Raw genomic sequence first — 16,768 nt, 5'->3', positions numbered from 1 at the left:
TTCTCACTGTTACCATCAGGAAGGAGGTACAGAAGCCTGAAGATACACACTCAGTGATTCAGGAACAGCTTCTTCCCCTCTGCCATCCGATTTCTGAATGGACATTGAACTCATCAACACCACCTCACTACTTGTTTATTTCCTTCTTTTGCACTACTTATTTCATTTTATATTCATTCTGTAATTCACAGTTTTTCTCCATTATCATGTATTGCATTGTACTGCTGCTGCAAAGTTAACACACTTCATGACATATGCCGGTGATATTAAAGCTGATTCTGATTCCTGATGGCTGCAGTGAGAAGACAGCATGACCTGGATGGAGTGCATTTTACTCACCCACCACTCTCTCTGTAAAAGACTTATCTCTGGCCCCCTATACTTCTCTCCAATCACCTTAAAATTATGCCTTTGGAAAAAGTCTCTGGCCATTCACGCATTCTATGCCTTTTATCATCTTGTACACCTCTATCAAGTCACCCCTCATCCTCCTTCCCTCCAAAGCCTCACCTCGCACAACCTGTCATCATAACATAAGACATTTTAGGATGCAGCATTGACCACCCTGCACAAACTGGGACTCCAAGGAGTAAACAACAGGAATTCTGCAGATGCTGGAAATTCAAGCAACACACATCAAAGTTGCTGGTGAACGCAGCAGGCCAAGCAGCATCTATAGGAAGAGGCGCAGTCGACGTTTCAGGCCGAGACCCTTCCAAGGAGTAACTGATTAGCAGTGAATACTTACCTTATACTCCTCTATCAAGTTTCCTCTCATCCTCCTTCACTCCAGAGAGGAAAGCCTCAGCTTGCTCAACATATCCACAGAAGACATTCCGGGGTCTTTCCGGCAAATCTTTTCCATCATGTGGTTACAATTAGTAATATAAGCTCACTCACACCAGATTAATATTAAAGCACCTCCCTGTATCCACATTTACTACACATTGCCTCACAAGGGGAAATCTTTTTTTAACAAACTACCTACTGGAAAAACACAGTGGGTCATGTAGCATTAAAGGGGGAGGGAAGGAATTATCAATGTTTATGATGCTTTGAGAGAAAGGTTGAAACTTCAATAGTTCCTTCCCCTCACAGAAATGCTACATGACATGTTGAATTCCTTCAGAGAGTGTTCTTAAAGAAAAACATCTTTCCTCCTCATGTGGGGCAACGTGCAACTTCTGTTGGATGCAGGTACAGTATGTGGCTTAATATCAATCTAGTGTGGGTGAGCTTATGTTACTACTTCGTGTGTTAAGACTCAAATTGCAACCACATGATGAGAAACATTTGCCAGAAAGACCTCTGAATGACTTATGAGAAAAGGCTGAACAAGCTAGGTCTTTTCTCTCTTGAGCAAAGGTGGATGAGAGGTGACTTGATAGAGATATACATGATGATAAGAGGCACAGATCGAGTAGATAGTTATAAAATCATAGAAGACTACAGCACAGGATCCATTCCATGCCAAACCATTTAAACTGTTTTGTCCCATTGACCTGTGCCAGCACCACAGCCCTCCATACTTCTCTCAACCGTATACCTTTCCAAACTTAAACGTTGAGATCAAAATCACATCCACCACTTGCGCTGACAGCTCATTCCACACTCTCACCTACCTCTGAGTGAAGAAGTTTCCCCTCATGTTCCCCTTCAACTTTTCACCTTTCACCCTTAACCCATGACCTCTGGTTGCAGTGACACCCAACCTCAGTGGAAGAAGCCTGCTTGCATTTACCCCACCTATACCCCTCATGAATAAGTAGAGATAGCTGGAGTCTTTTTCCCATGGCAGAAACTATGCCATCAGAAACGAAGGCATAATTTTGCATTGAATGCAGGAGAGTATAGGGGGGATGTCAGGGGTAGGTTTTGTTATAGAGAGAGTGGTGGGTGTGTGGAATACCCTGACAAGGGTGGTGGGAGAAGCAAATACATTAGGAGCAAGATGTTGCCTGACCTGCTGAGTTATTTCAGCATTTTATGTTCGCCAGCTTTTTGCGTTTAGCCCACAGGCCATGGCAAGGAAAGAACTGCAGTTGTTGGAGGCATTTTATGTGTTCCTAAGGTTGTCATAGCCGGGGGTGGTATTGGGGATCAGCTCCCACTATCTATAAAGTTCTCCAAATGGCGTGCGACTCTAATAGCCTCTGACAACCAAGTCCAACACTTGTCCTTCACGTGCGGCTTAGTTACTAGGCCCGGCAAAACTGTTTCTACTGACAAGAGAAGGGTCAAAGGCGGACCACCAGCGCCTCAAAACCAGTTGCTTTGGGCAGGTGGGGCTTGTCAGCCTTGGTGGGCAGCCCACCTAGGAGTAGGAAAACTCTGACTTAAACCTCCGCTGCCTTATGACCATGCATCCGTTAGTCTTGCGAGACCATGGATCTGCGCCTGGAAAGTCTTCACTCTCCAGGACGCAGGCTTGGGCAAGATTGTATGGAAGACCAGCAGTTGCCCATGCTGCAAGTCTCCCCTCTCCACGACACCAATGTTGTCCAAGGGAAGGTCTTTAGGACACATACAGCTTGGCACCAGTGTCGTCGCAGAGCAACGTGTGATTAAATGCCTTGCTCAAGGACACAACACGTTGCCTCGGCTGGGGCTTGAACTCACGACCTTCAGGTTGCTAGTCCAATGCCTTAATCACTTGGCCACGTGCCCACAACCATGCACACCCATGGGAAAGTAAACCCCGAGGAAGAAATTCAGAGCTGGGGTCCCTAAGGCAGCTTGATGTTGTTTACAACTTCACTCTGGCATCCTCTGCGACGACACTGGTGCCAAGCTGTATCGGCACTTGCCCTTCCCTTGGACTACATCAGTGACATGGAGAGGGGGAACCCACTGCATGGGCAACAGCCGGTTCTTCAAATCTCCCCGCCCAGGCTTCACCCTGGAGAGGACACAGTCCACCAGAGACGCAAACCCACGATCCCCTGAGATCAATGGCTGCCTACCAACGTACTATGTTTTATGTTCTTATATGGTTGCATTCACTTGAAAGCTTGGTAAATTGTTCTGTGCTGCACAGGTTGGAGCAGTGAAGACAGAAGATGTGGTAAGTGTGAGCATCCTCCTACTCCAGACCTGGACCTCCTGGGAAGGTCTATATGCTGAGGCATCAGGAGAGCTAAGAAGAGCAAAGGATGATTTTAGTGAGTCATTTTCAGCCAAGTCAACCCGAGACTGTGCATGTGGAGACAGACATCTTGAGGGAGGTGTCAGAACAACATCGGCACACCTAAGGAAGGAGTGGCCCACTAAACGCTAAAGGTTATGCAGATGCTGGAAATCTTGAGTAACTCACACAGGATGCTTTTTGTATGTGGTCCACAGAACATGGCAAGGAAAGAACTGTAGATTGTGATCCTAGAAGCAGGAGTTATTGGAGGTAAATGCCTCTCTATACCTCCCTGATACTGTGGTGTAGCAATTACACAGTGCTTTACAGCACCAGATGTAACATCAGGGTTCAAATCCTGCTGCTGTCTGCATGGGGTTTCAACAGTCTCCCCATGACCGTGTGGGTTTCCCCCGGGTACTCCAGCTCTACACCACGTTTCAACGATGTATGGTTAGGGTTAGTGTGTTGTGGGCATGCTATGTTGGTGCCAGAAGCATGGCAACACTTGTGGGCTGTCCCTCGCACATCCTCGCTGATTTGATTTGACAATCCATTTCACTGTATGTTTGGATGTACATGTGACAAATAAAGCTAAACTTCTCCTTAAGTGAACATGGCATTGAGTTGTGGCCATGAAACTTTAGGATGGGCTTGGAGGAACATGAGAGGGTGCAGATAAGATTTACCAGATTGGATCCAGGGATGAGGGATTTCAGCTCTTGGTGTGATTGGATAAGCCTGGCTTGTGCTAGCCATGCTCAAAGGTCTTAAGGTGGACAAGTCACCTGGACCAGATGGACTACGTCCCAGACTCCTGAGAGAGGTTGCTGAAGAGATAACTGATTGAATGATCTTTCAAGAATCACTTGATTCTGGCATGGTTCGGGAGGGCTGGAAGACTGGAAATGTCACTCCACTCTTTAAGAAGGGAGGAAGGCAGAAGAAAGGCCTGTTAGCCTAACCTCGATGGTTGGCAAAGTGCTGGAGACCATTATCAACGATGAGGTTTCGGAGTACTTGGAGGCAAATGATAAAGTAAGTCAAAGTCAGCATCGTATCTGTAAAGGGAAATCTTGCCTGACAAATCTGGTCTTAAAGTAAAGGAGGCTGAAGTGTGAGACTTAATAAGTAGGAAGGATCATGATTGGTTTAGACGTGAAGGACAAAGAAAAGATGTCAGTGCAAGGGCTAAGGGACAAAGATTTAGGATTTTTGGCAGATATGGGAGGAGGGGAGGAGTGGGTGGTCAATGATTTTGTCTCTGGATCTTTCTGCCAATGAGCAGAATGGCACAGCGTGGTTAGTGGTTAGCGGAACACTTTACCGTGCAGGCTCAATTCCTGCCGCAGCCTGTAATTCTCCCCATGGCCATGTAGGTTTCCATCGGGTGCTCACTGTACTCACACAAAGACATACTGGTTTGCAGGTTAATTGGTCATTGTAAATTGTCTCCTGATTAGGCTAGGGTTACATCAGGGGTTAGTTGGGCAGTGTGGCCTATACCACACCGCATCTCAATAAATAAAAAATAGAGTGTAAAATGAAATTGAGAGAAATAATCTTGCAGGATCAGAAGGGGAAAAAGACTGTATGAATTATGATGTAGCTAGTATGGAATCGATAAGAGGAATGGGCTTTTGTTATCTTTCCACTCCAATAAAGGTAATGTATTAGCTTCAATGAGCACTTACTTTGTGTGTCTCAAACTTTCAGTGGCTTTTCAGAATCAGAATCAGGTATAGCTCGGGTGTCTAAGACGTTTGCACAGTACTGTAGTAACTTTATGTATTGCATTGTACTGCTACCACAAAAAAAATCATGACATATGTGAGTGATGATAAACCTGATTCTGATATGGGTCTCTATTGTGGACTGAGAGTGGGAAGGGGGCAGGGAGAGGGGAATCATGGTTAGGAAAAGGGGAAGGGAGAGGGGAGGGAGCAGGAAGCACCAGAGAGACATACTGTAATGGTTTGTTGCAGAATTCTAATAATTCTGCAATAAATCAATTGTTTGGAACCAAATGAGCTTGCCCGGTGTCTCAGGGCTGGGTGGCCCGGTGTCTCAGGGCTGGGTGGGTCCCCCCCCCCCCCGCCTGGCACTCCTTCTCTGCCACCTGTGCCAGACCCCACGCATGGTGCTTCACCCTCTCCATGCCCAATAGCCTTTGCTTCCGCCAGATTTACAAACTCACGCTTCTGCCCCACTTTGCCAAGTACTGTATTGTGCAAACTTCTTAGGCACCCTAGCTATATATATGTGTCTAAGAGCTTTGCACAGTACTGTACATTAGAACATAAAGGGAAGTGCATCATTTGCACAGCCAAGGATCTGTTAGGGTCACCCCACAAATGTCACCACACATTCCAGCTTAATCAGAGTGCATACTTCATTGATCAGCATTGTATAGGATGGGTTAACGTCTTCCATCTCTTTGAAGTTGATAAATTGGTAAATTGTTATGATATTGTCACCTGCACTGAGGGAGGGTGAAAAACTGTTTGACTTGCGTGCCATTCGGAGAGATCATTTACATACAACAGTGAGTTGAAGTTGTACAAGGGAAAAACAACAACAGAGTGTTACAGTTACATAGAAAGTGCAGCGCAGACAGACAATCAAGTGTAAGGGATGGAATGCTGAAGTTTGACACGACATTGGCCAGACCACATTTGGAGCACTGTGAGCGGTTTTGGGAGCCATATCGAAGAGAGAGTGTGTTAGCATTGGAAAGAATCCAGAGGAGTTTATGAGAATGATCCTGGTAATGAAAGGATTAATGTATTAGGAGCGTTTGGAGGCTCTGGCTCTGTGTGTGTGTGTGTGTGTGTGTGTGTGTGTGTGCGCGCCCTTAACTCCTGTTGTGGAGTTGTTGGGGCGCCGTCATGACAAGCTTTTTTTTTCTGTGCTCATCGTACGGCGTGTTTTGGGCATCTGAAACCTGGCAGAGCCCCCCTCCAAGTTTTTTTTTACGAGGTCAAGTTGTTAGCTCCACACTCAACCCAAGGAAGGATGGAGAGCGTGCAAGGGAGCCGGCCGGATTCGAACTCTGGACCTCTCGCTCCGAAGTCCAGTGCTGATGCCACTACGCCACCAGCTGACAAATATACTCGCTGGAATTCAGAAGAATGAGGGAGGATCTCATTGAAACCTATTGAATATTGAAAGGCCTAGATAGAGAAGATGTGGAGATGATGTTTCCTAAGGTGGGAAAGACTAAGACCAGAGGGCACAGCCTCAGAATAGAAGGATGTCCCTTTAGACCAGAGTTGAGGAGGGATTTCTTTGGCCAGAGTGTGGTGAAACTATGCAATTCATTGCCACAGACGGGTGTGGAGATCAAATCATTAAGTATATTTAAATCAGAGTTTGGTAAGTTCTTGATTAGTCAGGACATCAAAGGTTACAGGGAAAAAGCAGGAAAATAGGGCTCAGAGGAATAATAAATCAGCCATGATTGGGACAGACTCAGTGGGCTGAATGGCCTCATTTGTTCCTATGTCTTAAGGCCTTATGATTATAAATCCAAATTATTATATCCAGAAGAGGAAAAGTCCTTCATAAAAATGAGAAGGTCTGCAGATGCTAAAAATCCAAAGCAACACACACAAAATGCTGGAGTAACTCAGTAGTTCAGGCAGCTTCTATGGAAATGAATAAACAGTCAAAGTTTCAGGACAAGGCCCGTCTTCTGGACTTCCTGGTTTCAAAAGTGACAGTTGTGCTCTGATGTCAACCTGCAGAAGAGAACTTGAAGCCTAAGGTAAATCAGCCATGATTATATTGCACGGCAGGGCCAGGTCTGAGACACTGACTGACCTTTTCCTGCTACTCTTCTGGTGAGATGGCAGCACACTCCGGGTCCAATCAAGGGTGTATTTGTTTTTCTTGTATATATCCTTTATGATTGGAAGTCACTGCTGCATACAGAGGACAGCAAGTTCTGCAGGTCTCTCCCATCAATGAGTTGCTAGACAGCAATGGAGCTGGACATTGTGTACCCCTGTTGTGTTGTCACCCGGACATTGCGTAACGCTGTTGTGTTGTCATCTGGATGTTACATACCATTGTACTGTGATGGTGTGCAGTTCAAAGAAAAAGGTGCGAGTGACTGACTGCCTTGGATGCTTTTATTGTGATTGCAAGAGCCTATCGGACATTGGTAATGTAATTGGTAATTCCTGAGGAGACTGAGGTCCTTTAACATCTGTCGGACGATGCTGAGGATGATCTACGAGTCTGTGGTGGCCAGTGTGATCATGTTTGCTGTTGTGTGCTGGGACAGCAGGCTGAGGGTAGCAGACACCAACAGAATCAACAAACTCATCCGTAAGGCCAGTGATGTTGTGGGGATGGAACTGGACTCTCTGACGGTGGTGTCTGAAAAGAGGATGCTGTCCAAGTTGCACACCATCTTGGACAATGTCTCCCATCCACTACATAATGTACTGGTTGGGCACAGGAGTACATTCAGCCAGAGACTCATTCCACCGAGATGCAACACAGAGCGTCATAGGAAGTCATTCCTGCCTGTGGCCATCAAACTTTACAACTCCTCCCTTGGAGGGTCAGACACCCTGAGCCAATAGGCTGGTCCTGGACTTATTTCCTGGCATAATTTACATATTACTATTTAATTATTTATGGTTTTATTACTATTTAATTATTTATGGTGCAACTGTAACGAAAACCAATTTCCCCCGGGATCAATAAAGTATGACTATGACTATGACTAAAAGCCTCCAAGTTCGGTTCAGGTGTTCATTAGTGAGACCAGCAGCAGGGTAGCTGTGTTGCGTGGACAAGTTCCTCATGCCTCAGAATCACCTGTGGTGGTCACTGACGAAGAAGATGCTGGAGCTGGCTGCATGCTGCTGGATTTCTTATTCGCCTCTCCCATGGGTGCTGCCCCCCAGTGTTCACTCTGTGGAAGAACAAGCTGAACCGGGACAACTCGGGGACTTTGACTATATTATTATTTTTTCTCTTTGCAACTGTAAGTTTCTCTGAAACCATACCCATATGTGCTATTTGAGCTGTGTGCTGTTGGTAATGTGTTTTGCACCTTGTCCTTGGAGGAACACTATTTCGTTCAGCTATATTCAAGAATGGTTGAATGAGAATTAAACTTGAAACTTGAGCTTGGGCTTGAACTATTTTCCTATTCTCTTTATGCCTCAGTTGAGAGCCTGGAAATTGAAAGGTGTGAAGGCATTTGCAACCACAGGACATTTGTTGAGGCAACTCTGATGTCTGAAAGTCTTTGACAATCCTTGTTAATCTCCAATTTAACACACACGAAATGCTAGATTTACTCAGCAGGTCAGGCAGCGTCTATGGAACTGAATAAACAGTTGACGTTTCAGGCCAAGATCCTCCTTCTGGACTCTCCATCATTTCCAGTCTATTGTGTAATTAACAGTCACAGTCACAGCATGCGTTTTTTTTTGAACATCGGTTGTTTGTCAGTCTTTGTGTGTGGTTTTTCATTGATTCTATTGTATGCTGTGAAGATCTGCAGGGAAATGAATCTCAGGGTAGCATATCGTGGCAGATACATACTTTGATAATAGATTAACATTGAGTTTTGAACGTTGTGAAGAGTATCAGCCCAAAATGTCAACTGTGTGTTTCCCTCTGTAGACAATGCCTGATCTGCTGAGCTCCTCCAGCACTTCTGTGTGTGGTGCTCCCATTCCACTGTCATTAAGGCACTTGGTAAATTCTCTTGTTTGAGATTGCTAGTCGACATTAGAGCAAGTGGGATGAAAGCAAGTTATTGTGCTGGTTGGGGAAGTGCTGAAGGAAGGAGACAGAGAGAGAAGGGATAATGAACAAGGCCACAGTGTCACCATACACCAAACAACATGCCCACAGTTCATTAACCCTCAACTTGGAACGTAGTAGGAAACCAGATATCCAGAAGAAACTCACCCAATCATGGAGATAACAAAAAGACAGCGGCTTAGAAGCAATAATACCATAAGACATAGGAGCAAAATTAGGCAATTCGGCCCATCAAGCCAGTTCTGCCATTCAATCACAATTAATTTATTAACTATCTCCTCCCTTCTCCCCATAACCTTTGACACCCTTACTAATCAAACACAGCTTTAATTATACCCAATGACCTGGCCTCCACAGCTGTCTGTGGCAACAAATTACACAAATTCAGCACCCTCTGGTGAAAGAAATTCCTCCTCAACTCGGTTGTAAATGGATGTTCTTCTATTCTGAGGCTGCGTTCTCCAATCCTAGGCTCCCCCACTATAGGAAACATTCTCTCCACGTCCACTCCACCTGGGCCTTTCAATATCTGACAGGTTTCAATGAGATTCCCCTTCAATCATCGTAGTGAGAACAGGACCAGAGCCATCAAACACTACTCACACATTAACCCTTTCATTCCTGGGAATATTCTTGTGAACCTCCTCTGGACCCACTCCAACACCAGCACATCCTTTCCCAAATAAGGGGCCCAAAATTGCTCGCAACACTCCGTCCATCTGACCAATGCCTTATAAAGACTCAGTAAGGTGAGTGAAGATCATTTAGAGAACAAGGTAGACTCCTGAGTGGCAGAAGGCACCCAGGTACCAGTTGAAGCCCGTGTCAATGCCACCAAAGCTCCCCCACCCAACATTGGCCCATACGCTCCAACCTACCTTGTACTCCTGGATGATTCCATTCTGCTGCTCTGCAGGGGGAGGATCCCAGGACACACTGATACTGGTGCTGTTGTGGTTTCCAACAGTCAGCACGGTCACTGACTGGGGCGGGGCTCCTGGAGCTGTGCACGGGAAGACAATATATCAATTCAACTTGCGCACCAGCTCAGTTAAGCAGAGAGGTTTAGAAACTTATCGTACCACGGAGCCATTTAATTGTCTTATAATTGAATTGACTCTATTACTTACATCCTTCATATATATGAGGAGTAAAAATCTTTGTTACTTTTCCATCTAAATGTGCAATGTGCAATTTATAATAATTAGTATGTACAATAGGACAGTCAATATAACATAGAAATACAGTTGCGTCAGCATGAATTAATCAGTCTGATGGCCTGGTGGAAGAAGCTGTCCCGGAGCCTGTTGGTCCTGGCTTTTATGCTGCGGGATCATTTCCCGGACGGTAGCAGCTGGAACAGTTGGTGGTTGGCGTGACTCGGGTCCCTAATGATCCTTCGGGCCCTTTTTACACACCTGTCTTTGTAAATGTCCTGAATAGTGGAAAATTCACATCTACAGATGTGCTGGGCTGTCCACACCACTCTCTGCAGAGTCCTGCGACTGAGGGAGGTACAGTTCCCATACCAGAAAATGATGCAGCCAGTCAAGATGCTCTCAATTGTGCCCGTGTAGAAAGTTCTTAGGATTTGGGAGCCCACACCAAACTTCAACCGCGTGAGGAGAAAGAAGCGCTGTTGTGCTTTTTTCACCACGTAACCAGTATGTACAGACCACGTGAGATCCTCGGTGATGTTTACGCCAAGGAACTTGAAGCTGTTCACCCTCTCAACCCCAGATCCATTAATGTTAATAGGGATTAGCATGTCTCCATTCCTCCTGTAGTCCATAACCAGCTCCTTTGTTTTGGTGGCATTGAGGGAGAGGTTGTTTTCTTGACACCAAGAACAGTGGGATAGAAGCTGTCCTTGAGCCTGGTGGCAGCTGTTTTCAGACTTTTGTGACTTCTGCCCAATGGCAGAGGGGAGAAGAGAGAATGTCTGGTTTTAGGATATTAAGCATTTCAGAAGCAGTAGTTAAACTATGAAAACAAGAGGAATTCTGCAGATGCTGGAAATTCAAGCAACACACATCAAAGTTGCTGTTGAACGCAGCAGGCCAGGCAGCATCTCCAGGAAGAGGTACAGTCGACGTTTCAGGCCGAGACCCTTCGTCAGGACTAACTGAAGGAAGAGTTAGTAAGAGATTTGAAAGTGGGAGGGGGAGGGGGAGATCCAAAATGATAGGCGGTCAGGAGGGGAAGGGATGGACTAGCTCTTCCTTCAGTTAGTCCTGACGAAGGGTCTCGGCCTGAAACGTCGACTGTACCTCTTCCTAGAGATGCTGCCTGGCCTGCTGCGTTCACCAGCAACTTTGATGTGTGAGTTAAACTATGAACTTATTTTTATACACTTCTTTATTCTTTATAATTGTTGAATGTTGTTGTTCTTTGTTCCTTGTCACTCCCTTGTCAACAAACCACAGCAAATTCCTAATACATATAAATATATATGGTGAATCAATTTGATCCTTGGTAAGTTATTGATAAGAGGAAGGATGGAAAGAACAAAGGTTATGGAAGCAACCTGGTCTTGTATGGCAATTCAAATGAGCAAGAATGCAGAAAGCTGCAGAGAACACTGGACTCAGCCCAGTACATCATGGGGACATCCTTCCCCACCATTGGTGGTATCTACAGGAGGTTCTGACTCAAAAAGGCAAAGGCTTCATCAGAAATTTCCACCATCTGGGCCAGGCCATCTTCACACAGCTAACACAGGACAGGAGCTACAGAATTCTGAAGTCCCACTCCACCAGGTTCAGGACCTGCTTCTTCCCTTCTTGAACCTATCTTCATGACCCTATTCAGTACCTCGGTATAGCAACACTATGACCACTTTCTCCACTTTGCACTGAAATGGACTTTGCTTTCTTTTATTCGAATTTTGTTTCTTTCTTTTAAAAAATTGTGATTAACTCAGTCCTGAACCCACAAGGTCCTCTGTTTATTCAATTCCATAGATGCTGCTTGACCTGCTGAGTTCCACCACGATTTTGCTTTGGATTTCCTGCATTGGCAGACTTGCTTGTATTTGGTTTATGTTTTTTTTCTTGCAAGTGCTGCTTATATGATTCTATGTTCCTGTATACTGCTGCTGCAAGTGTTTCTTTTCTTTGCACCTCTGGATGTGACAATAACCTTGACTTTGATTTTGATAAGATGGAGACTAAGGCTGTATGGTAACAAAACTGGGAGAAAATTGCATAATTCGCTATCATCAACATTGACTTGGGGTTTCGCTTTAAGAGGCTGGCCAGACATGACGACGTGGTTACGTAAGAATTTTTAGTGGGTTTTGTGTTTACATTTTGGAGTTCAATAAAATGAGTTACGGGGTTCATTAAATATAAAATGCCTCATTTTGTTTAATTTGCAAAATCCCACATCAGTGACCCTGATGCTCTAGGACGGTTCTGGAGTTATTATTGAACATATTCAGTAGCAGGAGGTTTACCAGGATGCTGCCTGGATTAGAGAGAATGTCTTTTGAAGACAGGTTGAGTGAGCTAGGGCTTTTCTCTTCAGAGAGAAGGAGGATAAGAGGTGACTTGATAGAGGTTACAAGATGATAAGCGGCATTTTCCCAGAGCAGAAGAGGCTCATATAAGGGGGTATAATTTTAAGGTGATTGGAGGAAAATGCAGGGGGGATGTCAGAGGTAAGTTTTTTTTAAAAGAGGGTGATAGGTACATGGAACATGCTGCCAGGAGATGTGGTAGGTTGTCAAGTGACACAAAGTTTTCACCAGTGGGAAGTTCAGCAGGTTGATGCCTGGATTAGAGAGCATGTTTTCTGAATATTGATTAAGCAAGCTAACATTTTCCTCTTTGGAGAGATTGAGAATAAGAGGTGCCTTGACGGAGACTTAGAAGATGATAGATTGGCATAGAAAGAGTGGACAACCAGTGATTATTCCCAGGGCAGAAATGGCTAATACAAGAAAGCATAATTTTAAGGTGATTGGGGGAAGTATGGGGGGCATGTCAGGGGTAATTTTTTTACACAGATAGTGGTGAATACGTGGAACACACTGTCAGGGATGGTAGTAGAGGTAATTCATGAGGGGCATTTAAGAAACTCTGAGGCACATGGATGATGGAAAAATGGAGAGCTATGTGGGAGGGAAGGGTTTGATTATTCTTAGAGTAGGTTAAAAGGTCGACAGAACATTGTGGGCCAAAGAGCCTGTACTACTCTGTACTGTTCTGTGTTCTAACACCTTGTCCTTGGCTCTGAGATTGGGTTTTTATTTCCCTCACCACTGGTGTGAACAAAAAGCTTTCCGATGAACCCTGATAAGTCAATAATTCCACCATTCCATGTCTTCCCCGGGATGTGCTGTGAAAATAAAAGTTACCGCTGAACCCAACATCCCGACCACAGGCAGCTATTTTGCTACTTCCTAGGCACGCTACAGGCCTCAGGAAGAGAAACCTATCCCTGGGTGTCGTACATCGTGTAGAATGGAGAAATAGGAGGGGTGATGTAAACCAGGCTCCATTGAGAAAGGTGGTGGAGAGAAGGAGTGAATGAGTAGGGCATAAGGTGACAAGAGACTACTGAAATTAGTGAGTTGGATGACGAGAGGGTCACTGGACTTTGGGACATGTGATGACAATAAATCAATTTGTTAATTTATGAGACAGGAGAGAGGGAAGGAATGTCAATGAGAGAGAGGAGAAGATGAAACGGGGATGGGAGATCAGGAATGGGGCAGAGAGAGAGAGGGAGGAGGGATTCAGTGAGAGAGGGAGAGAGGGAAGAGAGAAAAAGTTAAAGGGAGAGAGAGGGACGGGAAGAGAGGTAGAATGGGGGGGAGAGGGAGAGGGTGTTAGAGAATGAAAGAGAGAGGGGGGAAGAGAGAAACAGAGAGAAAGATGGGAAATGAGACATGAGAAGAAGAGAGAGGGAGAGGGGAGAGTGGGAGATAGAGAGTCAGGAAAATGAAAGAAGGAGAGTCAGAGGAGAAAGATAAAGGAACAGAGAGGGGAAGTAAGAAAGATATCAAATGGAAGATGGATAAGAATTAAAAAAGGTGAAAGCAGAGGAAGTGAGAGAGAAGAGAGACAGTGAGGAAAGTGAGCTACTGAGAGCAAAGGAGAGTGAGAGAGTAAATGTGAAGGGAGGGGCAGTGGGGAAAGCGAGCTGTGGAGAGCAAGAGAGCGAGGCAATGGGGAAAATGAGCTGTGGAAAGAGAGAGAGGGGGCAGTGGGGAAAGCGAGCTGTGGAGAGAGAGAAAGAGTAAATTAGAAGAGAGAAGCAGTGGGGAAAGCAAACTGTGGAGAGAATAATTAAGTGCAAACTGCATAACTCACTTTTGTGCAGGGGTTGAGCAAGGTCAGGTATTGACAGACCATTTTTTACACTCTCTCAGCAGTGAATGTGGAGGCCATGGAGTCGGCAGGTTTGGTCAATGTGCAGTACTTGTGGAGAATGGGGTGTGGTGCAGATTAAAATACGGGAATTGGAAACACACCTGGGAATTCTGAAGGGAAACAAACTGCAAGGCATCGCAATGTCGTAAGCTGTGTGTCCAGAGGCTTGAGGCTCAGTTCGTACACAATGCCCCTACACTGACAGAGGAACAGGGTCTATGGTATCAGCTGCCACATGCACCAGCACTATCAGGCACACATTACACTGGGCAATATTGTGGCACATGGAGTATTGTGAGCAATTTTCAGCCCCTTATTTGAGAAATGGCGCACTGGCATTCGATAGGGTCCAGAGGAGGTTTGCAAGAATGAAATGGAAATGAAAGGTTTAATATATGAGGAGAGTTTGATGGCTCTAGCCCTTTACTCACTGGAGTTTAGAAAAATAAGTGGGAATTTCACTGAATATTGAAATGCTGAGATAGAGTGGGGGTAGAGAAGATGCTTCTAACAGTGGGGGAGCATCGAACCAGAAGACACAGCCTCAGAATACAAGGATATCCCTTTAGAACAGAGATGAGGAGGAATTTCTGTAGCCAGAGGATGGGGAATCCGAGGAATTCATTGACACAGATGCCTGTCACTCTCAATGCCATTCTCCTGCCTTTTGCCCGTAACCTTTGACACCCTTACTAATCAGGAAACTATCAACCTTCACTTTAAGTACACTCAACGACTTGGTTTCTATAGCCATCTATATCTACAAATTCCACAAATTCACCACCCTCTGGCTAAATAAATTCCTCCTCATCTCTGTTCTGAAAGGATGTCCTTGTATTCCGAGGTTGTGCCCTCTGGTATGAGACTCTTTCACTATAGGAAACATCCTCTCAATGTTCACTCAATACCTTTAATCTCTTACTACTGCAGTTGAACATTCCACATGCTTCAAAAGTGTGACAATCATACCAGTGCCTACGAAGAGCAGGGTGAGCTGCCCCAATGATTATCACGCATTGGCACTCACATCAACTGTCATGAAGTGCTTCGAGAGGTTGCTCATGGCCAGAATCAACTCCTGCCTAAGCAAGGACCTGGAACCACATAGTTTGCCTATCTCCACAATAGGTCTACAGTGGATGCAATCTCACCAGCTCTCCATTTGGCCTTGGATCATCTGACAACAGTAAGACCTATGTCAGGCTGCTGTTTATTGACTACAGTTCAGCATTCAACACCATCATCCCCTCAGTTCTAACCAACAAGTTCCAAAAACTGGGCCTCTGTACCTCCCTCTGGAATGGGATCCTTGACTTTCTCACAGGGAAACCAGAGACTACATGGATCAGAAATAACATTGCCTCTTCACTGACAATCAGTACTGGCACATCTCAAAGATGTGTGCTTAGCCCACTGCTCTATTCCCCCTACACCCATAGCTAGCCACAGCTGAAAAATCATCTATAAATTTGCAGATGACATAACTATTGTTAGCAGAATTTCGAATGGTGCCAAGGAGGTGTACAGGAGTGAGACAGATCAGCTGGTTGAGTGGTGTCACAACAACAACCTTGCACTCAACATCAGCAAGACGAACTGGAGATGCAGCTCGATGACCTTTGTCCAGTCAGGGAGATTGAGGAGGTGACAGAGAGGAGCTATATTTCATTAGGAGTTTGAGAACACTTGGTAAGCCATCAAAGACATACCAAGTTGCGCAAATTTCTACGTGCTCCTTGGAGAGGATTCTAACTAGTTGCATGTCTGGTATGGGGGGAGCTTCTGCACAGGATTGGAAAAAGTTGCAGAAATTTGCAAACTCAGTCAACTCCGTCATGAGCTCTAGTCTCCATTGCATGGAGGACACCTTTAAAACGTGATGTCTCAAGATGTGGCACCCACCATTAAGGCCCCCTGTCACCCAGGATGTGCCCCCCTCAAGGAGGTGGTTACAACTGTGTACAACGGGGGCAGAAGAGATTCACATTTATGATCTCTTTCACACACACAGACACACACACACATACGCACTTACAAATACACACACACCCCACACACACACACAAACACATACACGAACATACATAGGCAGACACAAATACAGACACACACACACACACACAAAAGACAATTCAGAAATAGCTTCTTCCCTTCCACCATCAGATTTCTGAATGGACAATGAACCCATGTATACTACTTCACTATTTTGTCTCTTTTTACACTAAATTTAATTTATATGTACATCTTACTGTAATTTATATTTTATTACTATTATGTATGGAATATACTACTGCCACAAAACAACAAATTTCACGACATGTGCTGGTAATAGTAAACCTGATTGTGATTCTCATTCTCTGTCCGGGACTTTCAGTATCCGGTAGGTTTCAATGAGTTCCTCATTCATCTTTCCAAACTCCTGGCTTACACCACACCAGCAGTGGTCCATGTTCACTAGGCAAACCTTCATTAG

The 16,768-nt window shown here is 45.0% G+C and overlaps 1 protein-coding gene across 9 annotated transcripts in view; it reads right to left on the bottom strand.

Annotated features, from left to right (window-relative positions):
• Window positions 1–16,768, bottom strand: part of robo2 (roundabout, axon guidance receptor, homolog 2 (Drosophila)) — a 1,315,623-nt gene that overhangs the window by 125,463 nt on the left and 1,173,392 nt on the right. For all 9 annotated transcript variants that reach the window (XM_063050228.1, XM_063050229.1, XM_063050235.1 and 6 more), the window contains one exon: window positions 9,796–9,920. In XM_063050228.1, coding sequence (XP_062906298.1) covers window positions 9,796–9,920 — 125 coding nt within the window. The remainder of the gene's footprint in view (window positions 1–9,795; window positions 9,921–16,768) is intronic.

The sequence above is a fragment of the Mobula hypostoma genome, chromosome 6 (genome assembly GCF_963921235.1).
Source record: "Mobula hypostoma chromosome 6, sMobHyp1.1, whole genome shotgun sequence".
In the NCBI taxonomy this organism is placed as follows: domain Eukaryota; kingdom Metazoa; phylum Chordata; class Chondrichthyes; order Myliobatiformes; family Myliobatidae; genus Mobula; species Mobula hypostoma.
The sequence above is the reverse complement of the archived record's forward strand: the minus strand, read 5'-3'. Positions and strand labels throughout refer to the sequence as shown.